The 27273-nt window shown below is 33.5% G+C and overlaps 1 protein-coding gene across 1 annotated transcript in view; it reads left to right on the top strand.

The window, feature by feature from the left end:
- The window catches only part of LOC111047159 (scavenger receptor class B member 1), a 146737-nt gene that overhangs the window by 22042 nt on the left and 97422 nt on the right, over nucleotides 1-27273 (top strand). The window contains exon 2 of the mRNA XM_022332836.2: nucleotides 1589-1714. Coding sequence (XP_022188528.1) covers nucleotides 1696-1714 — 19 coding nt within the window. The 5' untranslated portion in view covers nucleotides 1589-1695. The remainder of the gene's footprint in view (nucleotides 1-1588; nucleotides 1715-27273) is intronic.

Raw genomic sequence — 27273 nt, 5'->3', positions numbered from 1 at the left:
TGAGGTCCACGTTATAATGACAGTATTTGATCAACTTTGGTTTTGCTATCCTTGTCTATCATTCCACAAAGCCGGTGGTACTATCCTTTTCTAGGTCCAGAACGATGCCAATTATGTTTTTGACAGTGTAGAAATACAATTAATCAATGCAGAGAATCGGCATCGCTATTCTCCTATCTTTATCCACTGCCATTATAACATGGACCTCACTATAGGGATGTCAATCCCGGGACTGCTTTGAAATCCCGGTATTTCGGGATCATCCAATATCAATCCCGGGATCCCGGGACTGATCCCGGGATTGGCAAAATCAGTTTCATGCATTTTTAACCAATTGTTCCTCCTCAATTCTATTCAGTAACAGTGTGTTGAGATGAGAAAGGGCTTATTACAGAGGGAGAGGATATTATTTAAATGTAAAAATACTTAAAAATAAAACATTCTGTTTCAATAATGTTTTCAAAATCAGGAGTAACTTTTTTAAAAGCTGAACCACTACTATATGGAATTTCGTTGAGCCAACTAGATATCTACTTCAACTTGATATTCTACTTATGATAGAGAAAGAGAACAAAAGAGGAATAATTAGACAGAGAGTGAAGAGATGGTGTTTGTTTATTTCTGATTTTTGAAGTCTTTTCAAAGTTCTGAGTGCATTTCAGGGAAATGACATCAATACTAATGCAAATATTGCGCCGTCTAGACCAAACTGGTCCACTGGTCCAGGCTGGTGCTGTGTAAACAGAAACGTAGAGGCATAACAACTGATCAACAACCATTCTCCGAATGATGCGAACCGATAATGCGAATTCTATTTAGCCAGTACAGAGTACATGGTATAATATGCAACTGTAGGCTGTGCCTGTAGAATAAATTAGACAAACACTTAGAACAAAAATCTGGTAGAACAATAAATTAGCTATGGAAAACTCATATTCATCACTGTAAATGAATTCTATATTGAATTGTTTTTAGAAAAATACGATTCACAATTTCAGGTTCGAAAATCCCGGGATTGTAATTTATCAAAAATGGAGTGGAATCCCGGGATTGACATCCCTAGTACCTCCTATATTACAAGCTAAAATCAAGTACATTATGTGCTATAAACATTTTATTGACTGTTGCTTTTTCATAAAGTGATTTTTATACTTCAGTGAAATAGAATAATGTTCAGAATTTATTATACTTTTTCTACTTGAATTCTCCTCTTCACCATCGAAAATTACAAAATTGCTACTATCTTATTGGTTAGCTTGTAATTGGCTGAATTATCTATTTCTCATCCAACGTTTATAATTGTTTGTTCTCGCGATGATCGAATTTGATCGCTATTTTCTTATTGGTCAGTTTGTGATAGATTAAATTATCTTTTACACATGTGCCAGTGGGGAGGGCCCCCCCGCGCCACTTTAGAAGAAAAATGAAGAAGAAAAGTAGCGCAGTGAGTGAAAAAAGTATAGAAGCTGAAATCTGACGGCTTCTCTGCAAGGCTTGAGTATGGAACAATGTAATTAGTTTTTATGAAATGAGAAAAATATATTTTTATTGCATTGACCAAAAATATGTAACCATATTTTTTTTGCAGGTGATAGGCGACTCCACTGACATTCGCATTTTAGTATAATTTGGTCTAAAATAATATTTAGTGCTTTGACTAGACCGGATTGAGGCTGTAACTTCAACTGATACGCTATGGCTAAAGCTGGAGCAGGTGAGTTATCATTTTCATAGTTTTTTGTTCATTATCTTATGATAACAATTAAACTTTATTACATATTTTGTTGACTGTCTTATTTTATAATAACCTTTGAACTGGTCTTAAACCTTTGACATAATAAATAGAAAAGGAATTTTTAAAGCCGTCTCCATTATTTCTGAAGTCGAGAGGTCTAGAAGTTCTATTCAATAGTCACCGATTCATTTATTGCTTTGTTTGGGCGCTTTTTGGATCGGGAAAAAATGATAATCAGTACCGGTACCAGCTGTGCTAATATGCGATTAAAGCTTTGTTATTTCTATGATTTAATAGTTGATACCGTTTTGCTTGTTCAAAGTAGTTTAACCACTCCACTAATCTTGGTCTTTTAAAAAGCAGAAATCGTCTCTCCTAAGCTGAGAAACCTTAGAAATTTAGTCTGTTTCTAAAAATTTACTAGGAAAAAATAATAGAAGTGAAAACTTTAGTAGGCTGGGTCCTTAAAGTAAAATTAATAGACCCAACAAACAGACTCCCCTCAACAAACAAACTGTTTTGGGCTTGTATGAATCATTTGTTACAAACTCTTCAATTTTTATGATTCATCTAAAGTTTCTTGCTGTTTAGAATCAACCTTCAACCCACTTCCTAATAGCTAGGTGACAGGACACAGCATACATTTTTTGGTTGAATAAATTAATGTGTGGTTACTGGAATCAACGTTACAATACAGCGGAAAAATGATGTATCCAGTTAAGGCTGTGCAAAGGTTAAAAATGAACTTTCTACTCGTGATATTTTTCAAAGTATTCCGATTTGTATATCATCAAGCTATCAAAATGAATACGTTTTCTCAGAAAAATAAACTTTTTTCTGATCATTACTTTCATAGCGCCCAAAGTTTAAATTTTTGGGACAGAACATTTCAAATTCGGTAAGAGATAAATCCATGAGATTCAGAGGACAGATTCTTCATGGTATTGTTGATCTAGTCAAACAAAAAATTTCTGAAAAAATCAATTTTTAAGATAGTTATTCAATTTACAAAAAATAACTTTCCGTCGAGTTATTTTTGGTAAATTGAATAACTTTTTCAAAAATTATTGTTTTACTGGACCAACAATATCATGAAAAATCCATCCTATAAATCTCATGGATTCATATCTTACCGAATTTGAAATGTTCTGTCGCAAAAATTCAAACTTCAGGCGCTCATATCTCAAAAAGTAATGATAGGAAAAATATTTTTTCCCGAGAAAACTTTTCAATTTTGATAGCTTGATGATCGAGAAATCGAATAACTCTGAAAAATATCATGAGTAGAAAGTTTATTTTTAGCCTTTGCACAGCCTTTGCACATGCTAAACGAATTGTTTTATACTTTATTTCACTTTATAAGATTCTATTCAAACTTCCGTAATGTTCACTCCATGCAATTCGTTTGCTGTAAATTGACATTAGAATTTGTTTCTTTGAGGAATGCATATCAGTTTGAGGTTGCTTTCAAATCTCTTGACTTAAATAAGTTAGAGGCTCTGTCTCATATGGTTAGGTACCACGGGAGGCCCGAGCGAATGTCACTCATCTCATCTGACAATTGTTACCACAATAATATTACCGTTCTGTAATTAATTTGAACATTCAATGTATTCTATGTATCACTGTATACAACAGTTTATAACAATACATTGACTTTACTGTAGCCTGCTATTAAGTGATACCAGAGACAAGCAACTAATATATCTTAAGCTTATGCTTATCCTTTATTATCTATGGTGATACTACAGTGTCTATCATAGGAGACTAATACAAATCACTAATCACTATCATCAATAATACAAATCTTGACTTATATAAGCAGCGAGACTTATTTCCATGGTTTTTATTTCATGTTTTTGTGTGGTGAAATATCAATGAAATCACGAACAGATCCAGAGTCCAGATTATAGATTATAAAAAATGATACTATAGTGACTGTAGAACGCTAAAGGTCGCCATCTAGTAGCGAATGCAGTAACTAATTTCAAACTCTAATGCTACCATTTACCAGCAGACAGCGCTGCAATGACAATTGAAGAACCTCTAATAGAAGGATAGGGAAACTCAGGATTATAATATTTATACAGTAGGTAGTTTTTATTCTGATAGCCTTCCTACGTTCTCGTCAGCTACCCTGGTACCAGAAAGCCTATAAATCAAAGCAATTGAAAAAAAAAAGAATTGACCACCATTCCGGTTTATTCTTATGCGAAGATAGGCCAAAAGTATTGTATATAATTAATTGAAAGTTGTAATATAATTGAAAATTGTCTCTATTCTATTCTTCACCTGTATAACCTCAGATAAATGTTCAAGCCACTGGCAGGCTTCATCTTCAGCACAATGTAGAACCTTAGAGTAAACATACTGTTCAAGTAGATTATTTGTCTCTGGTAGAACTCTCAGATCCTCAAACCTCCATGAAATTCCAATATCTGCCCATGTAAATTTGAATTTTGGTTTAAACCAATCGTTTTTTATAGGCTAATTATAGCCTCAAAAATATATACAAGGGTTGAACAGGAAAAATAATTTTAGAATAAAAAATAACCTATTTACTTTCTCTATACAACTGAGTCGTTTTTTCTCAACATTCTGCCTGAAGTTACCCTCTACAAAATTACATACATAGGTAATATAATGAGATCGGTTGTAAAAGATTATGAAAAGCAGAAAACAGTTGTTCCTTTCATTCTACTCCTTCTACATCAAATATACATTGAATATGTTTATTGTTCAAGGATGATTGTGATAATTATATAGAATATGTATCAGACTACAAATATTTAAAATTTACTATAAATTAATTTCTTACCTTGGCATGCAGCAGCCTCCCCTAAGAAATCTTTTCACGCCGCTCAGTTTAAGGACCGCCTATGTTTTTGGTATATTTGATCCACGTTTTAGAACCATTAAATAAGGCAATCTCAAATAACTGAAAAATTACCATATTTGTTAGAAATGATTGATTGAGACTCATTTGTTGGCCTCTTCCATTCTTCCGTCACAATCAGTCTAGGCAGTGTCATTAATGCATTTTAATACATTACACCTGCGTCATAGGATGTTTCATCCATTTTCAACCGATTTTCCAATAAACAGATTTTCTTCCATTAATATTATTGTTTTATTGTTTCATCTCTAATGTCATATTTTTGCTTTCTTTTTTCTAATCAACTATTAAATTCAATTTCAATTTATTCACGTATCATATACAGTATACCTACTAACTTGGCACACACTCCATATAAGTACCTAGCATGCATGTATAAACTGTATTACCTGTGTGCGGGAGCAGAAATGTTTGACACGATTATATTATTATCACATAGATAAGATACAATATATAGATAACCATAAGAATATTTATTTCTACTGGAAAAAAAGAATATTAGCCTGAACAACAGATCAGTATAATTGAATGAAATATTCATCACTACCCAGAACAGCCACTCAGCCAGCATCGCATTTCTGCATTTGAAGAGAATGTTTCCTAAAACTTCAAATGAGATAAGATGTTAATGAAAATGAAGTGAAAGCACTTAGCCGACATTGATTTGGCCAGATCCAGCCCACTGAGTATAGAATGTGAGTATTCTATACTCACTGCTCCAGCCTCGACTATTTCTTCAAGTAGGTAGATTTCTATACAAATTACAAAAATGTGATGCATAATATAAAAATAAAAATCAATTTCTTTGCAGGGACGTGTCAGCGTAAAATGATTTTTAATCTAGTTGGATGTTCGTATTCAATTGCCCTGAAAAAATGCCCTTATGAAATATGAAGAGTATTTTTTTTTAGACAATATTTGTGGACCTGTGGGTGACAGATGAACATAATATTCATCTCATTATCAATAAACAAACAACCTTCTTTATTCATTTTATCTCTATTTCAAAATTATTGTTATAAAATATAACTTAATTTGATATGCTGAAGTTTTGTCAGCTTATTAGCGCTCAAGTTCAACTTTCTACCATAGGCGCCGACTTAAATAAATTACGGGGGGCCCCATTCTGGTTGATTTGGGAGTTCTGGAATATTCTCCAAGGAAAGAAGGTCCAAAAGTCGTTCCTCGGAAAAATTTAAATACCTCAATTGCAGCGAATCTGCAAACTCGAAAAATTTCCAACTGCTGACATTATTTTATATTTTTATAAGTTACTAATTTCATCAAAGTGTGTGAGTAAATAGGGGAGTTAGACGAAAGCATTGGTACAAAAAAGGTGACACATCTATGATGTAAGTTACTGATTTACTGTGATAAATGAGATTAATATTACCCCTTTTCTTGTGTTATTATGTTAGCACATTATTTCATTGACAGTCACAATCTGTTAGCGCTACAAAATTATTGCGCAGCTACTAGATTTGGACTTGAAAATTAATTCTTTCAATACTTGTTTGTTGGCCTAAGTCTGGAAGATAAACGCTGAAAATAAACTGTTTGTTATATATTTGGGTTTTATTACGACGACAGAATTTTATTGTATCAAACTAAAAAAGTTTATCAAATATATTGAGATCTTACCTCAATTAAATGAAATTCGGTAAAAATTAAGATTGGGCGGACTGAGCCCCTACCACGACAACTTTGCGGTTGGTAGGGGGGTGGGCTGAAGACCCGCCAGGCACCAGTAGTCGGCGCATATGCTTTTCTACAACTATTATCCAGTATTCGTTTATGTTTTTTTTGTAATACAGTACCTCATGTTTTGTTACAATGGGGAAACAAATAGGATTCTATAAATCGATAGATAATTGAATAATTATGTGATTTTGGTTTCCTATCTGCTACTATACTGAATCGTTTTTAAAAATTATCCTCAACAGGTACGTAATGTATAAATTTGATTTTTGAATCGATAAATTATTAAAATTAATAATCATGTTACTTTGATTTCCTATGTGTACAGAATGTTTCTTTACGAATTTTATCTATGGAAAGCGAGTGTTTTACTATTGTAACTGAGTAATGAAGAGGAAGACAATAGGCATGTCGTATGTGAGTATCTCAGCCTAGGGGTGGATGAGTATGGAAGTGCCAACTCATGCCATCAAATAGGATGGGAGCAAAATGACACAGCAGTAGTAAGCAGGCAGTTGATGGAGTTGCTTTGCTTTGCTTTGCTTTGCGTCACTAATTCCGGCTTAGCAGCTAGCATCCATCGCAGTCGAACTCGAGGTCAACCGGGACCACTAAGCACTCACAAAAAGCGATTTCAGAAGAATTCAGTCGAGAAAACAGAAAATAAAACTTCCACTGCCTTCTATCCATGATAGAAAAGGGAATATAGAGCTCCTTCTCTCATGTGTGGTGTTCCCAGTTAAATAAGAATTCAGAACTTCCGTTTTTCTCAGGATGATACTCACATTGGAATATTATAATATTGGTGAGATTATGAACAATATTAATAGACCTAACATTTCAGTGAATTCTGAACCGCCAAACAACAGTACCGGTACTTATAAATCTACTGAATTGGAAAACAATAAATCAATCAGGCAGATTCATCTGAAAATTCTACCAAATCTGATGTGTGGTGTTCCAAGCTCAATATGGAATCAGATTATTTGTTGCAGAGGATGGTGCACAAATGAACGATTGGCTTGTGAAGAATGATGATGATGAGGAATTGATGGACCTACATTTTCATCAGAACCACCGATGAAAAATCTACCGAATCCGATGTGTGGTGCTCTTCGTTAGAAATTGAATCAGAACTTTTCTTATTGCTGAAGTTGATGCCCACATGAGCCCTAGTCTTTTGCTTGGGTGATAGCATAGACTTAATAAACAGAATCTTGAGTCTTGAATCTGTGGTCATGGCAATGGGATGACGATGATGAGAGATGAATAATGACTTACAGTTTTATGTGGATTCCGAACAGCCAAATTACTGAAAACATTTACCGATCAAAATGCAATGAAATCAGACAGAAATAGCTTGAAGTATTGTTTTGAGTAGGCCCATCAAAAACTGAAAATTGAATGGTACCTACAAACATATTTTTTCGTCTTTGATGTTGTCATGATCTTTCTTCAAATACTCTATGAGTTACTTGCTTGAAAAGGCTATCTAATAACAACCAACGTACAATGACATGATTGCATTGACATCAGATTCCTCCATTGGTTAGTATTGCATTGGTCCCGTTGGATGACAAATCGTACGGCGGTTAAATTCAATTTGATTCTCATTAAACTGGCTTTAAGACTCCAAAACATGATACTATATATAACTGGATTAATCAACTAAATAAGATGAATATAAATAGCTAGGCCAGCTGTGACGATTTTAGAGGGCCTTGAAATTAGAAAGTATCCACAATACTAGTTTTTAAACTCATGGAGATGAACTCTGTACCATTTGGAAGTGGCTTCGATACTAAATAATGATGAGAGATGAATACCCATAAATTTGAAGATGGGTTTCAACTCATAGTGAATTGATTTTGATTCTAATAAAAAACTATCGGCTAGTGTAGCTGCTGTCTAGCCTCAAGTGGTTACACCTTCTAAAGATAACTTTATGCTTGATATCAAGCATAGTACTGTCATTTAAAAATAGTTGCAATATTAATTATGATTTTTATTCTGAGCACACGGATACCACTCTAAGCTAATGGAGAATCAATGATCACTTAAGCATAAAGGCACATAAGCATAATCTTCTTTTGGATAATAATATCTACAAAAGATTGTGTCTTGGTAATGTGATTCAATCTTATGTCTATAGCTCGTGCGTGGGTATTGTGGTGAGGGATGATAGATACAAATATTAATGTCAGTCTGAATGGAAATCATACCCATGACTGAGGCAGTGGTTATGGTGGCGTTATTATTTCATGAGAGCAGGGATTTATTTCCCAATTGGCCCGGTATAGACCCGGGCCTATGAGCGCAAGCTTCTAGGGAAAACATGACCAGACGAAGAGAAAACCTCCTAGAAATAAGAATCAATAGACATAGCTCAGCATATTTTTGAATTGTCTGAAAATATCAGACTATCAAGACATTCTAATTTCAGAGTTCATTATTGAGCCAAACAATTTTTGGAAAACTATTTCTCAACATCCCAGACAGAATTTATAAAGTTTTTAAAAACTCATTTGCAATCAATGATGATAATGAAAGTAACTTTTGGTCAAATTCTTCAAAATAGACTGACATATGGTATTAATTTAGTAATTTATTGAAAATATTTAATTATACTCTGAAATTTAGTTTCTGTGTTAGACTAGCTAAACTCATGTAATAGCTGTGATTCTGGTATTCAAACTTAATACTGTTTACTCAACAATGATTCAGTTCCAAAGTACGGTAATCTAAATTATTTTATAACGGTACCAGCAACTAACCGGTAGCTAGCAACGACCCGTCTTATCCATTCAGCCAGGGTATTCCAACCCTGTACCACCGGCTGAATCAGTCGCGAATTAAAAATGAAACAAATAGGCTTGATTAGATCGCCTGCATACAGGATATGAATTTGAAAAAGAATCGATCAAGTTATTTTTGAGAAAACCGTGAAAAACATGGTTTTTTTTAGTAATTATCCGCCATTTTTTCGCCATTTTGAATTCAATTTTATTGAATTCCTTATTGTCGGATCCTCATGGTATAAGGACCTTAAGTTTAAAATTTCAAGTCAATCGGTTGATTAGGAATGGAGTTATCGTGTTCACAGACATACACACACACACACACACACACACACACACACACACACACACACACACACACACACACACACACACCACACACACACACACACACACACACACACACATACATACACACCCAAAAATCATGTTTTTGGACTCAGGGGACCTTGAAACGTATAGAAAACTTGAAATTAGGGTACCTTAATTTTTTTTGGAAAGCAATACTTTCCTTACCTATGTTAATAGGGCAAGGAAAGTAAAAATCTGATTTAGTGCTTTAGAAATGCAACGCAAAGATGAACTGATGGAAAACTCACTAAACTCTCAACTTTCGGTCTCGCCTTCCTGGTCCTGCTCAACCTGTAAATCGAATTACTAGTTTAATGATTGTTAAGCTACTGTAGTTCAGTCGTGGAATAATTAATTAACCGTTTTATTGCATTCTTATCGTTGAGAACAATTCTCAAGGCAATAAGATAAAACTTATGTAAGAAAGGCAGAATCAGTACGGTAGTCTACGCCTACAAAACCAAAAGGACCTGTCTAATTGGTGGGGGTGATTGTTGCCATTTTACCTCCACAGTTCATTACCAGAAGCGAGCAGCTTGATAATATCATGCAAATCATTTACCAATGAGACTGCTCATTGAGTTGAATTTGAGGTGTGGTTCACATTATTAGTACTTTTTAAAAAGTACCACTCTGGTTTCTTCAGTTAGTCAATTTTCCCTTTCTACGCTACAATTATTATTCTTCTCTAAAATTCTTAAAGTGAACAAACCATTATCTATCTATATCTATATCTATATTTATATCTATAAAAGACTAAGCACCAACAGACTGAAATCACACCACAGCCCAAACTACTGAGCCTAAAAACTATTTTGCACAATTGTTTATGGTAGCCTTAAAACATCCACTAAGAAAATATTTTCAGAAATTTGCCCTCCTGAGGGAGCTGGGGCCCCCAAAATATTTTGAACTTTTTAACCGCTCATTGCACAGCAAAGTCATGAGGAACTTTTTTGTTCAGCTACAAAAAAAAATAGATCTATGCAGAAAAATTCCAATCAGGAGCACAAGGGGGTTCAGGGGAGGGCATTTTTCGAAAATTTCGATGTAAAATCACACTACAGCTCAAACTAATTGGCCTACAAACTTAAAACTTTGCCCAAATATTCTTCAAACATGCTAAACGCGCACTAAGAACGGATTTTGAGTTATTTGTCTCTAAGGGTTTCAAAGGATGAAAAAGGATCCTATTAAGTAAGGTTATGAACATGGTAAGGTGAACGCCGTATGAAACTGAGATAATTGACACATGATATTCTAACATATGTTGTAATCATTGGAAAGCTTAGAATAATCTTATCAATCAGCTGATCGAATCAATTTTGCGTTGATCGAGAGCGCGAGCTTGCCACGTGTTTGTTTCATTGTTGTATGCTTGGCCAGTTCGGTTTGCACCTTCTATCAGCTGTAAATGAAGTCTCATACATTCCGATTAGAACAGAGATTGTCTTTGGTTAGGAGTTTGTTGATAATTCTTTTTTCAAATTCGAATTTTATTGCCATCAAAAATCGCGTTGAAAACTTTCTTAATAGACAACAAGATTACAAAAACAAAATGACAAACATATACCTACATTTATTTGTAGCACGGCCAGAAAAAGACAAACTTGAGTACTAGCCGTAAGTTCATTCAATATAACTTTTATATACAACTTTATACAACTTTTATATAACTTTTGTATTTTGTGAATAAAAAGTACAAGTTTATGAGAGATGTGAGTAATTTCTTTTATTTGATCCAAATGGTTATTCATATTGTAGTAGTCGGGTTCACTGCAATCAGAAGCTTTTTATTGTGATATATCATAATGTATCCAGTATCCATAGTGAAACTGATTGAACTACTCAAAATTATTAATGGCTTACTTGTCCCTCATAGAATTTATAGTATTACTGGTGATTGAGTTTTTTTTTAGCGTTGACTATTAATAATAGAGCTTTATTTAAAACTAACTTATCCGGCAAACTTCGTACCGCCAAAAAGTCAATGTATCTCATGTCACACTTGACTTTATTTGGTGAATCATGAATTTTATCTGACAATCAATATTTTTATTTTCATCTCAATACGGACTTTCTATGTGCTCAGTCATGCAGCATTCATTATACCAAAAACATATTCTTCTCAATCAATTGGTAGTAATATCTATCAGTAAAGTGTTGAATTAAAAAAAATAGATAGGTTAAATCAGTGTTTCAAAAATGAATTCAATGTTATCATAGTTGTTGATTGTCAATAGATGGTCCAGGGAATATGCGATGTACGATGAATAACACAGAATTCCATATTCTTTCCATCTTCCATTTTAGGATGAATATAAGCTAAGCTAAATTTAAAAAAATATAAATTATTCTTTCATTCTTCAGTAATAAATGAATGCAATATGAACAACTCTCTTTCATGAGGTGAATAATTTTTTTCAACATTTTCCAGTTTCTCAATGATAGGGGAGTGATAATTATTTGTAAAGGTCTTCTAAAAAAACCATTATCTACAGCTGCTACCAATCAACTACACTTCAACTCCAAACTACTGTTTTAATACCAGTACACAATTTATCACAGGGTGACGTGTTTATTACAGCTGGTAACTTTAGATGCTAAATCATATTATCACAATATGATCTTGAATCATGATAATCTTTATGCTCTTCGGTAGCCACTCGGCCGACAATTTTGAAAACATAGGTCAATAATGAATAATTATTATTAGCCCCCCTTTTAAAATTTCTCTTCAGATACCATCCCCAATATTCACACAACATATTCCCAAAGTTTCATGCCGTTATTTGAAGTATCCCACTTTTCAAGTCTATAGGGAATTCTACTCAATCCTTCAAGTTTTTTAACTTTTTTTTCAAATCACTTTCAAAAAGTTCATGTAGTACTCTCAAAAAGAGAAAGAGAAGCTGATAGAGAGATAGAAAAAGGAAGAAAGAATTTGAGAAAGAGAAAGAGAGAGAAAGAAGAAGAAAAAGAGAGAAACAGAATGAAAGAATAAAAAGATGAAGAAGAAGAGAAAGAAGACGAAGAAAAATGAGATGAAAAGAGTAGAAAAACAAAAAGAATTAGAAGAAAGGAACGGAAAATAAGAAGTAAAAGAAGATGAAGAAGAAGAAAAATAATATGAAGTAGAAGAAAAGAAAAAAGATAAGATGAAGAAGAAGATGGAGAAGAGGGAGTAGATGATGAAGAAGAAAAGAAGATGGAGAAGAATGAAGAGAAGAAGAATAAAGATAAGAAGAAAAAGAAAAAGGCGAAAAAGAAAAATAAGAGGAAGAAGATGAAGGAGGGGGAAAAGATGATGAGGAAGAAAAGGAAGGAAATGAAGAAGAAGAAGAAAGAAGAAGAAGAAAAGAAGATGGAGAAGAATGAAGAGAAGAAGAAGAAGAAAGAAGAAGAAGAAAGAAGAAGAAGAAAAATAATATGAAGTAGAAGAAAAGAAAAAAGATAAGATGAAGAAGAAGAAAAATAATATGAAGTAGAAGAAAAGAAAAAAGATAAGATGAAGAAGAAGATGGAGAAGAGGGAGTAGATGATGAAGAAGAAAAGAAGATGGAGAAGAATGAAGAGAAGAAGAATAAAGATAAGAAGAAAAAGAAAAAGGCGAAAAAGAAAAATAAGAGGAAGAAGATGAAGGAGGGGGAAAAAGATGATGAGGAAGAAAAGGAAGGAAATGAAGAAGAAGAAGAAGAAGAAGAAGAAGAAGAAGAAGAAGAAGGAGAAGAAGAAGAAGAAGAAGAAGAAGAAGAAGAAGAAGAAGAAGAAGAAGAAGAAGAAGAAGAAGAAGAAGAAGAAGAAGAAGATGATGAAGGAGGGGAAAAGATGATGAGGAAGAAAAAGAAGAAAAAGAAGGAAGAGAAGAAGAAGAAGAAGAAGAAGAAGAAGAAGAAGAAGAAAGAAGAAGAAGAAGGAGAAGAAGAAGAAGAAGGAGAAGAAGAAGAAGAAAGAAGAGAAGAAGAAGAAGAAGAAAAGAAGATGGAGAAGAATGAAGAGAAGAAGAATAAGTAAGATAGGCGAACATGTAATGACAACTCCTTCATTTTTAAAAAAATCATCGTGGACATGAGGAATGAACCATCAAAGTTTCAATTTTGACATTGCTTCAACATAGGGATTGGTGAGCTGAAAATTTTCACATTTCAACTTATGATTTGATGATCAGCTGTTTTGAAACAAAAATTATATTTTTCATTAAATATAAAGAAAATAAAAATCTCAGTACCCTTTTTTAAAAATATTTTATCACAACATGTTTCGGTCATTTATGCCATTTTCAAGTGATTTTATATTTATACAGATATCGAAATCCTACACATTCTTCAAAAAAGCCAGAGACTCAACACACTAGAACAATACGAAATTTTCAAACACCTTCACTATGACAAATCCAACTTATTAAATGATCAACTTAACTTCAAATCAAATATAATATTTTCCCACATTTTGGCCACACAGTCCAACCCATAAGAGCAAGCGCCCCTGGTGTCAGGCTGATGAAGCTCCTCTTCAGGAGTGAAATGCATTCCTCAAGACTCCAAAAAAAGTAAGTGTTTTTTCAAATATTTACTGTTTCAGAACTTCAACAAAGTTATTATTATTTTGCTCAGCTTGCCAATATAACCCTCTGTCCAATATTAAAATTTTCGACTGACTGTACAGTGAGTCAGTCATTCTATCAGGGCTTGAATAATTTTGAAATTCTAATTAAATAAACATGGAAGAGAATAATTTCTTAATGTAAATATCAACACCTTTATTCAAAGACATATTACGGTAACTGCATGCGTTTTCATATTGCCGATACAGCATTGATGAAACTGTAGACGTTTTTATTTAGCACTTTGTCTCAAAAAGCTGTTCTAGCTGAAAAATGAATAATGCATGCCACGTGTAGGCCTAAACATTGCATCAGGAAAACGAAGTTTCAAAACTATGGGCCAGTTGCACGTACGTCTGTTAAATATGGACATTAATGCCGATTAACAAATCAGCGTTAGTTTTACGGATTCATTTCTGTTCCACAAAGATCAGTTAATTTTTAATTCCGATTAAGTTTTCTGGTTAACTAACCAAGATTTTAATGGTGTCACGATCCGGCAACACTGAATTTATCTGACAGTGATGTTATTTATTAAAATTATTATCCTTAACAAATGGCAAAAAGTGAGGTTATGTTATTGAAGCGGTGACTATTTATTATGCATGTGCCATAAAAATGTTCTGTCTGTCGCCAGTGTCATGCTATCTGCAAACAAAGAAGATCAAAAACTAACCTCAAAAATTAGAATCGAATTTTGAATGCTAATATCAGCTAAATACTATTTTCTATTTTATTAACGGATGAAATTCATTCATATAATCAGCTCATACTTTGAATTGTGTAGTTTCTTTACCAAAAACTAATTTTGGAAGACAGCTATCAGTAGGTACCTAATCGGCGTTAGTTGGATTTTATTCCCCGTTAATGGCCTGTTAAAATTTTTTATGTCGATTTGGCTTTATCACTTGAAATTTCTTGATTGTGCAACCAAAATGCATCTGTTAGCGTTAATTTCAATTAAAGTATAGCATTTTATTGCGATTAAACGTTAACTGACGTACAGGGAAAAGTGGGGGAAAGTTTTTTCTAAACAGATGTTTTTGAGATAAATTTGATGCAGCTGTTTGACATTCACCATATTATTATACAGAGTTCGTGAAAATAAAAATATTTATTAATTATCAAAACAATACTATTATTATTATTATCCCTGTTTGAGGTTTTGCTTGACCACCCTTTCCCTGGGCTCCAACCCCCAAGGAAGAGTGACAAGCGATTTTTCCAGAGTGACTGCTCCACATGTCCATGTGGTAAACAATCATACTGGGTCCGTATCAAAACAATATTATTGAGGTGGTATCAGGTAGAAAGCAATGATAGAAACAGATGTTCCTTTTTCAATTTCCACCATATGATTTGGTGAATTTTTTAATGAAATTGTATGTACCATTAATGAAATTTGGGCTTCCAGGTGCACGAGATTGATATTTTTAGAATCTATGTTCAAAATTTGGAGATCTAAATCATTCCCGTTTTTCCGGTATGCAATCCACAAGTTGACCTTTTTTGATGCGAACAAACGAACACACGAACACACGAATAAACGAACAAACAAACAAACACAACCCTACTCTCTCTTATTATATAGATGTAAGATGGATGAATGAATGAATGGAATGTTAGGGAGATTAGAATATTAGAGAGAGATAAGAGAGAGAGAGAGAGAGAGAGAGAGAGAGAGAGAGATAGAGAGAGAGAGAGAGAGAGAGGGGGTGAGAGAGAGAGCAGTGATAGTGATAGTGATAGTGATCTCGTTGTCATGACAACTACCAATTTAAGCTGAATGTGAGAGAGTTATATGAAGCACAACCAATGAGAGAGCAGCGATTTCGATGTCATTGGCGAAAGCCAATGGGAGTCAAGTGAGACTTTGACTAATTACAAGCCAACCAATGCCGATTAATTCTTTATTGTCATAACAACAGCCAATAAGAATTGGGTAACAGAGTTAATCAAATCACAGTATTAGTTTCATACTCCACGAACAATTCCATGGAGGGAGGACTTGTGTTTTCTTGAAGGCAAAACAATGGATGAAACATTGGTACTTTCAGTAAGAATAATATCACAGAATTAATAATAGCACAGAAGGCTAGCGGAATAGGACTTTCTGTTCATGCGTAATCGAGGTAGTTCCTTTGCCAGATTGTAGACTGCGCGCAGAACCCTACTCCGGTCTCGCTCACCCCCCTTCAGTACTCCGTCCTCACAACAACTCTAAACAACTCTATCACCCACTCCACTGACAGGTAGTCGCCCCTCACTCCTTCACACTCCTTCACACACACACACACACACACACACACACCACACAGATGCACACACACAGTCAACTGGGCACCAGACACCTGTCAACATGTGAAGCAATTATAGCAATTATAGGACTATTGTGATAATAATATTATTCAACCACCTTCTGTTTTCTTTGCATTTCATCCCAACATTCTCACAGCTGAATCATGACTGTATCATTTATATTACTCTGTGTTCTGTAAGAATGAGAATTCTATGTAAAGAAGAAGTAAAGGAATAAGAAAAAGAGAAGAAGAAGAAGAAAATATGAAGTTTTCAGTTCATCATCTTCTAAATATTTATTATTTTCTATCACTATTGTATAGTATATCTTCATCTTTCTTATCCTCTTCTCCTCCTTCATGATCCACTAATTCTTATTTCTCTCATATGCTACTCCTTCTTCTTCTTTTTCTCTTCCTCCTCGTAGAAGAAGAAGAAGAAGAAGAAGAAGAAGAAGATTTCTTCCTTCTTCTTCCACTATCTAATCTTCTTCATGTTCTACCACTTCTTATTTCTATCTTGCTACTCCTTCCCATTCTTCTCTTTCTTCAATGAGAAGAAGAAAAAATAAAAAGAAGAAGGAGAAGAAGAGGAAGAATAGAATGATGGAGAAGAGGAGAAGAAAAAGAAGAAGATGAGTAGATGATAAGAATAAAATGACGATTTTGAGTAGAAGAAGAAGAATAAATAATAGAACATGATGACAAAAAGATAATAGTAAGAAGCAGAAGAAGGAGAAAAAGAAGAAGAGCTACAACATGATGATGAAGAAAAATAAGTAGGAGATGAAGAGAATAAGATAACATGAGAAAAGAAGAAGAAGCTGATGTATTACTATTATTACATTCATTTAAACTACATAAGTCACCCTATCCATAATATTTGGTGAAGCTGAATTTTTGCAGGATGTTAGTATACATAATTAATAGCCTGGAATCACAATATACTCATTTTTCTCTCACTTGCTCTATAAGGTCAACTTTTGTAAAGATATCCAATACTCCAGAATCATTACCCGAAAAATGTTGCGTTTTCGGAACTAATTATCAAAACTGCCCTTTTTCACTATCTCGTAACTGGACTATTATTAACTAATGAGCTGTTTAACATGCATTTGAACATGAAGATTCTGAATTTATCACTTTTATACCCTGGCCACCATGGGCGCCGACTTATCAAAATCTTTGGGTGGGCTCATTGGTTAGGGGTCTGGGGAGGGGTTTTTTCCATATAATTGATCAGAATTTTTTATGGACTCAGCCCCCCCAAAATATTTTTTGGGTGGGCTCCACAGCCTACCTACCTACCTACCTACCCAGACCTTATGGAGTCGGCATCAGTGCTGGTCACTTTTTTGAAAACTGAGTATCGTACCATTATAATATAATGGAGAACTTCGTTTCTCTGATACCTTTTTGGCTATTGCATTTTGTGTTTCACACAGAAAGGACTTGTCACGGTTGATTATAAGAATCGTTCAATGGTGGGTGTTGAAAACACTGATGTCTCTCTTGAATGCTTGCTACCATCGGACTCCCCAATGCTTAATGCCCCCAAACAGAAAACTCTAACGGTGTAACATCCGGGTTGTGGGCATATTGTTCCATTCAATTAACCTTGGTAAACTCACACAGAAAACACACGCAATTCATTAGATGTCAATTAAAGGAAGAAACTTTGTAATCAGAAATCAGACCCATGTTTCCATTTCGCCAATCAACATTCAATATCATTATTTTATAACAATAATAAACATCATCAACATAATGCAATGCTAATTTTAAGATCTGTTTACCAAGATTAATAATAAATTTGGAGACACATTAGAGCTCGTTTCACTTTCATTGCACTTAATAAAATTATTATTTATTTTATTGTTATAACATATTAATATTTATTATCACGTAATATCATGAAACTTGAGTAGTTTTTTTTTAGTTTATGAATTCCTACTGGACTGACTGCTAAAAAAAGTATCAGAAAAGAAGAGAAATGAACATCATAACTTGATATTTGACCGAGCGAAGTGAGGTCTAAGATTCATGTCGACGGTTAGGCATTTCTCTTAATGTTTACATGTTAGAATGTTTACATGTTTAAATGTTCAAATGTTTATAAGTTGCGCATTTACGGCAAAACGCGGTAATAGATTTTCATGAAATTTGACAGGTATGTTCCTTTTTAATTGCGCGTCGACGTATATACAAGGTTTTTGGAAATTTTGCATTTCAAGGATAATATGAAAGGTAAAAGGAGCCTCCTTCATAAGTCGATATTACAGTAAAAGTCAGATTAAAGAATTATTCATCATAAATCAGCTGACAAGTGATTACACAGATGTGTGGAGAAGCCAGTCTATTGCTGTATTTCCATAAGGTCTATAGTTTCAATCAGGTGGATGAGAATACTGCGTGAGGTCTACTGTTCACAAAACTGCTAGTAGTTCTGTGAACAGTAGACCTCGCGCAGTTATACACCAACTATTCATTTGATCAGATCATGCTTACACAAGATTTAATTATTATATAACGCTCTCCGGAATTTAGCGCGAGAAAACCAGAAGACATCTAGGCGCCCAGACGAGCTGTTATAAGTTCTTTGCATCCTATTTATTAGGATAAATGATCAAAACTGTTTTAAATAAGGAATGCCGATATCCAAAAGCACAACTTTTTACAGAATTTACAGTTTTAAATGTAAGGCAATTGTACATTAAATCTTTATTGATCTACATAAAAACTAATAAACTTAAAATTTTATCAGATATTTTACATACCTATCCTACACGGTATAGAGCTAACTTCGGTTTTGCGACGCCGCAGGTGGTTCATGGAGTGGAGCTGAGGACACCTTTTTATTTGGCTCAAATGGTCTATCGTAATTTGCCCGCTGAGATAAGAACTGATATGGATGAATGCAGTGTGGCTGCATTCAAGCGTAAGGTGGAGGGGTGGCTATACCGCCTGGGCTGGGAGTCGTCAGAAAGCCTGCTTCAGTCTGTTTATTGGCACTAAGATCATCTCTATTAATTTGATAGCTTTTCTTATACATACATAGATTTTTTTCATTTTTGAGAGCTTATAAATTTTCATAACTTACCTTTCTTCTCTTTATATTTACCACATACTTTATTTAATCGTTTATAGATTTACACATCTTCATTACTATATTCTTTTCAATAGTCACTGTGGAATCGGCTGGTTTCTGTTCCTCGGTAACTTTTTATATGAGAAGCTACCATTATTTTTTACAATAAGTATATACAAAATATATTCCACTCATGCAATCTCAAGAATTTATTCATATTCCAATTCTCGAATCTGTATAATATATAATGTTACTCTTTTCAATCTTTTTCTGTTTATGAAATTTCGTCAATGTACAATGTAATAGGTAATTTTTAATTTCATAATTATAATACAAACTATCTTATACTTACCTTCTTCTTGTTAAAGTCGGACATTCTATTACCTATATAATATTATGAATAGACTATTGGCTACCCACTGTAACAGGAACCCACCCCCTCCACTCAGACGAATAGTCTTGTAGGGGTATTCCAGTAAAACATGCTCTGTATTACAATGTAATCTGTTTTTTGTATGGAGTAAAGAATATTTGAATTTGAATTTGATAACACTCACATCATAAAAGCGTTATAAACTGAATAAATTGCAATTTTAAAAAATATCTTAAAATATGCCCAACTATTCTCTCCGATTATAGGAAAATAATGTGGGGTTTGGAAGAAATTGGAATTTACCACACATTATCCTGTTTTAAGTGTATGAGAGTTAAATTTCTAGAATAGAAATGCCCTCCGAGTTGGTTGAAGAGGTTGTCATCCTTTCGTAGTCTTTCAAACAGGCATTCAACCAATCCACTTGTCTTAGAGAATTATCATTTTTTCAGAAGGAATATATATTGTAGGGTACTTATAGTATGAATGCATAATCATACATATACTTTTCAATTAATGATTCATTTTTATTAAATACATTATTATTGGATCATGAAGAGTTGGTTTTCCTTTTCACAAATAAAAAATAAAGAATGAGAGTTTAACAATAAGAGAACAAGTATCATTTGAGAATTCCTCTCACAAATTATAAATGAGAAATATGTGTTTCACAATACGAGAGCAAGTATTCAATACAATTCTCAATAATTACTGAAAATTCCCCACGCGGTATGCATGCTTTAATATAATTATATTCACCCTTATATTTTGTTGTAGTTTCTAATTAGAGAGATTCAACCAGAAAACTATTTCCTGATCAAGTATATGGAAGCCATAATTTTTCTGAAAAAAGAGATTCTCCTCCTAATAATAGTTAACAATAGTTAACACTCACACTTCCTCCTACTCCATCACCTCCTTCTTCCCCTTCTTCTTCTTCTTCTTCTTCTTCTTCTTCCTCTTCTTCTCCTTCCTCTTCTTCTTATTCTTCTTCTTCTTCTTCTTCTCCTTCTCCTCCTCTTCCTTCAGCTCCTCCTCCTCCATTTTTATCTTCATTTTATTCATCTCCATCTTATTCTTCTTCTGCTATTTCTTCGTGTCTTCTTATTCTTCTAGGAGGAGGAAGAAGAGGAGGAGAAAAAGAAGAAACAAAGAAATAGCAGAAGAAGAATAAGGAGAAGAAGAAGAAAATGAAGATGAGAATGGAGGAGGAAGAGGAAGAGAACGTGAAGAAGATGAAGAGCTGAGAATAATAGTGGAAGAAGAAGTGAGAAGAAGGATAATAATTATGAGAGGGAAAGAAAATGATCAGAAGTTCTTCTCTTTCTTCTCCTTATCTGTCATATCCCATCATCACTCCTCCTTCTCTTATTATTATTATCATTATTATCATCATTATCATCATCTCATCCTACTCTTTTCTACTCATGATCATCAAATAATATTTTCTTCTTATTTTTCTCATTATTCTTATCATCCTCCTTTTCTTCTCCTTATCATATTAAAGAACTTATCATATCAACAGATTATAGAAAAATAGAAATTATATATATTCATAATTCAGCTCTAGTGTTGTCAGAGCAGAAAGCTACATGTCACAAAGGAATGAAATTGTTTGTCTTTTATAATAGGCCACTAATTGGCCTTTGGTTGTGCTTGCAATATTATTGTTGAGGCTCAGAAATGAGTTGAAAGCCTGGCAGGCTGCCAGATGCAGCTATAAAAAACCGGATCAAAAGACTGACACTCTCCTTCCATATTCCCATGCCAGCCCACTTTTCTCCTTCCACTCATTACAAGCCGTTACAAGCGACTGTTGACATGCTTATGCGATCTGGTGGGACAATGCAGAACTAACTTATGCTAACTTATGCGTGATATTATAAATGCACTACGTTGTTATTCTCATTATAGGAGTTTTCTCTGATAATATGTAATGAATATCACATAATAATAATAATATGAGTTCCATGCCTTGCATTATGCTATAACTGTACAATTCTCTATAACCTAATATTTGAAGAAGATGATAAAGCCGTTGATGATTATTGTTTGTAACACTCTGGACATAATAGTTTTTGTACTAGTATAAGCTCCTTATAGAGTTCTTTGACATCCTAAAAGTATCAAGAGGCTTGGCACTATGTGGCATTACAAGTCAATGTTGAAAATGAGATTTTATAACTTTATAAGGCTTATAAGCTCGTAAGTAGGGATGCCGATCCCGGGACTGATTTCCAATCCCGGTATTTCGGGTTTATCCAATATCAATCCCGGGATCCCGTGACTGATCCCGGGATTGGAAAAAATCAGTTTCATGCATTTTTAATCAATTGTTCCTCCTCAATTACATGTTCAGTAACAGTGTGTGGAGATGGAAAAGGGCTCATTATAGAGGGAGAGGATATTACTGAAATAGAAAAATAGTTAGAAATAATATTAAAATTGGACATTCTATTTCTATACATGTTTTCAAGATTAGGAGTAACTTTTTTAAAAGCTGAACCACTACTAAATAACATTTCTTAGAGCTAACTATATTTAATTCAACTAGATATTCTACTTATGATAGAGAAAGAGATGAGATGAGGAATAATTAGACAGAGAGTAATTAGATGGTGCTTGTTTATTTCTGATTTCTGAAGTCTTTTCAAATTTCTGAGTGCATTTCAAGGAAATGATATCAGCACTATTGCAAATATTGAGCTTAACAACCGACCAACAACCATTCTGAGAATATTTCAAATATTTACAAATGTTTTTCAAATATTACAAGTAACACAGTGTCAGAACTACAACAGAGTTATTATATAGTGTTTCGTCATGGAAAGCAACATCAATTCTGAGAAAGATGCGAACCGATAATGCGAAATCTATCTAGCCAGTACAGAGTACAGTATATTATGTACTGTATATGCAACTGTAGGCTGTGCGTGTAGAATAATTCTGTCAAACACTCAAAACAATAAATTAGTTGTGCAAAATTCATATTCATCACCGTGAATAAATTCTATATTGAATTGTTTTTGGAAAAATACGATTAACAATTTCAGGTTTTCTAATCCCGAAAATCCCGGGATTGACGCTGAAAAATCCTGGGATTGTTAGGTATCAAAAATGGACCGGGATCCCGGGATTGACATCCCTACTCATAAAACTCTATATATTGTTAGAAATTTGAGTTTTTTATAAAGATTGAGTATGAACGAAGTTTTTGCAGCAAATATGATCTGGAGTGTAGAATCTAAAGGCTAGGAGCATACAACATACACGATGTTAATCTTTTTCAACCTCCGATCACATATAAGACACAGACAAGCTTTAGGAGGGGGTGATTTTTACAGAACTAAACAGCTTGTCAACCCCACCAAACGTCCTGTGATCAGTGCGGCGGGATCGTAAATTTTTGTCGAGGTTAACTCAATTGGCGGCAGCATTTCATGAAGAGGATTTTGGTATATACTGGTATGAGAAATGCATCAATTTGTCTTCACGGCAATTATGTTGAAGAATAACCATTAGTGTAAGTAAGTTTCAGTAGAAATAATTTCTTTTTATATACATTCGTCTTTTATTTATGACCAATAGGAGGGCTTGAAAAAAATTTCCCTCGTACATTACCTATACATACAGCAACCAAACGGGCATGCAAAATAAATTCAATTAGTATACCGTACCATGAAATTGATGTTATTAGTCTGTAAGTTATCTGAACTAAAGACGTTAGATACTTACTATCACAATGGAACGAACTAAATTGTGATTATTATTTAAAATTGTTAAAATTTCGTTTGAATTGTTACTTTAATTGTAATTGATTTACATTGCGTATTATCCTAATTTTGTACCTGCGTGAATAAATCAGTTCTACAAAATGTTATTAATCCATCATCACATACACATAAAACAGAATAGTTTAGGTCATTTGTCTATCATTTTGAAATTGGGGGCCTGGTAGGGGTGCAATCTAGCAGATATTTTTATGAGTATCGCTTGATGTTTACAAAGAGCTTACAAAGATAACTTGAGTGCAAAAATAATTTAAAAGCTATTATGGAATTCCAAATGAAGGATACTTTTGATTCGAGATATTGACATAAAATAAGCTGTACTACGTTATTAATATGCCAGGTCAATTTTTGACATTGCGCAATCAACATCATTTCATGGATTCAACACTGATTGATTGATATGCACATATACATTCACATTCATGTTATACTTGAATATATAGGCAGCCTTATAACAGGTTTTGCTGTTGCTGATGGAAACACGAAATATTTATTATAAGGACGACGGGTTGAGTTCTTGAAAAGTAAACGCAGATCATCGCAGTATTACTAATTCAACATCGAAATAGGCCAAAAAGAATACACAAAACCGGGTGAGAACAGGTCTATTTTTCTCTAAGAGAATACATATCGCAACAAATTGGCTTGTAATTTGGTTCTGGCTTGTTTTCCCTGATGACTTTCTACATCCAATTTTCGCCTGTGAAATAGGCCTACATGTACGTCGTTCGAGTTCACCCGTCAAGATCGTTTTTTGTAAAAGTCTTTTGTGAAAGTCATAAACGAAGGGTTTTTTAAAAGACAGCTTAAAAAATTTACGATAATTCTTATATCAATCAAGAGATGTGATTCGAATATCAAATCATGTTTGTGTATTAATTTTTTCTTAGATAATATTTTCAAGTTTTATTTATATATTGTTTTTGATGATGTATGAGAATCATTTAATTTGTTACAAAAATAGGCCTATAACCATCCTCGGTAAACGATGACGAATTTCTAGATTATCGGTTCTGTAGTTCAGACGTCATGATGATTTTCTTATCCCCCTAAATGTATAAGCCGATTCTTTTCTTTATTATATTATAGACTAGCAGGTAACCGGTGCTTCACAAGGGTCTATTTTAAAACTTGACGTAATGAAATCCAGAAGAATTGAAAATAGGCCTATAAGAATCCTCGGTTGATTAAGAATTTATAAGCAGCATATCAAGTGAATCAGTCCAGTAGTTCAGACGTAATGATGCGTCAAACATAATTTTCCTATCATCTACACGTGTATACGCGTTTAAGCCAGTTCTTTCCTCTATTATAGTATAGAACATTTTGAAAGGCTTCCTTACAACAACTGAAAGCATGACAAATAATTTAAAACTTGACAAACTGAAAACTTGATGTAATCAAATATTGAAGAATTTTAAATAGGTTTATAACCATCCTCGGTTAAGCAAAAATCTATATGCAAAATTTCAAGTTAATCAGTCCAGTAGTTCAGACGTGATGAAGCGTCAAACATAATTTTCCTATACTTTACACCTGTATACGTGTATAATCCAGTTCTTTCCTTTATTATAGTGTAGAAGATAATAGATGGATGGATGATCATTGTTATTTTACTAAAAGATAGAATAAGTTGTAATAGTTTCCCTTTCAGAGGGAGTTTTGACAACCCACAAAACTCATTTTCCATTTGAAGATATAACGAAAAGGTGCATATGACCTTATTTTTTTTCTCAGCTTGTCAATATACCCCTCTTTCCAATATTAAAATTTTCGACTGACTGTACAGTGAGTCAGTCATTCTATTAGGGCTTGAATAATTTTGAAATTCTAATTAAATAAACATGGAAGAGAATAATTTCTTTATGTAAATATCAACACCTTTATTCAAAGACATATAAACTGCATGCGTTTTCATATTGCCGATACAGCATTGATGAAACTGTAGACGTTTATTTAGCACTTTGTCTCAAAAAGCTGTTCTAGCTGAAAAATGAATAATGCATGCCACGTGTAGGCCTAAACATTGCATCAGGAAAACGAAGTTTCAAAACTATGGGCCAGTTGCACGTACGTCTGTTAAATATGGACATTAACGCCGATTAACAAATCATCGTTAGTTTTACGGATTCATTTCTGTTCCACAAAGATCAGTTAGTTTTTAATTCCGATTAAGTTTTCCGGTTAACTAACCAAGATTTTAACGGTGTCACGATCCGGCAACACTGAATTTATCTGACAGTGATGTTATTTATTAAAATTATTATCCTTAACAAATGGCAAAAAGTGAGGTTATGTTATTGAAGCGGCGACTATTCATTATGCATGCGCCATAAAAATGTTCTGTCTGTCGCCAGTGTCATGCTATCTGCAAACAAAGAAGATCAAAAACTAACCTCAAAAATTAGAATCGAATTTTGAATGCTAATATCAGCTAAATACTATTTTCTATTTTATTAACGGATGAAATTCATTCATATAATCAGCTCATACTTTGAATTGTGTAGTTTCTTTACCAAAAACTAATTTTGGAAGACAGCTATCAGTAGGTACCTAATCGGCGTTAGTTGGATTTTATTCCCCGTTAATGGCCTGTTAAAATTTTTTATGTCGATTTGGCTTTATCACTTGAAATTTCTTAATTGTGCAACCAAAATGCATCTGTTAGCGTTAATTTCAATTAAAGTATAGCATTTTATTGCGATTAAACGTTAACTGACGTACAGGGTAAAGTGGGGGAAAGTTTTTTCCAAACAGATGTTTTTGAGATAAATTTGATGCAGCTGTTTGACATTCACCATATTATTATACAGAGTTCGTGAAAATAAAAATATTTATTAATTATCAAAACAATACTATTATTATTATTATTATTATTATATTTAAAATAAAAATATTATCATTATTATTATTAAAAATATTTATCAATAAATTATCAAAACAATATTATTGAGGTGGTATCAGGTAGAAAGCAATAATAGAAACAGATGTTTCTTTTTCAATTCCGACCATATGATTTGGTGATTTTTTTTATGAAATCGTATGTACCATTAATGAAGTTTGATCATCAATTCTGAAAAATCTAGAAGGAAAATTGAAATTTGGGCTTACAGGTGCACGAGATTGATATTTTTAGAATCTATGTTCAAATTTTGGAGATCTAAATCATACCAGTTTTTCCGGTATGCAATCCACAAGTTGACATGTTTTGATGCGTACAAACGAACACACGAACACACAAACACACGAACAAACACAACCCTACTCTCTCTTATTATATAGATTACAATATTACAATAAGTAACATTACTAATATGCAATCTGTTTCGGGCATAACCGCATATGGGAGTACCGAATACATAGGGAATTGTTCGAGCATCTGAAAATCAAAAACATATCCCCTCCTCACTGTGGTGTGGAGGGAGAAGTGGGAAATATCGTATTATAATACTTGGACGTTATTGTTGACGGTAGAGTCAGATGGCAAAGGCAAAAAATTATATCTATCTATCAATCGTAATTCGTAATTAAATGTAAATTACGTGAGTAATTACATTCGAGTCATGCGTAAGTAAATGATTGTATAACATTATTATTTGAGAATCGATTCCGGAAAGTTTGAATGGTAATTGAGAACCAGGTT

The sequence above is a fragment of the Nilaparvata lugens genome, chromosome X (assembly GCF_014356525.2).
Source record: "Nilaparvata lugens isolate BPH chromosome X, ASM1435652v1, whole genome shotgun sequence".
NCBI lineage: Eukaryota > Metazoa > Arthropoda > Insecta > Hemiptera > Delphacidae > Nilaparvata > Nilaparvata lugens.
This window is presented reverse-complemented; position numbering and strand designations above follow the sequence as displayed.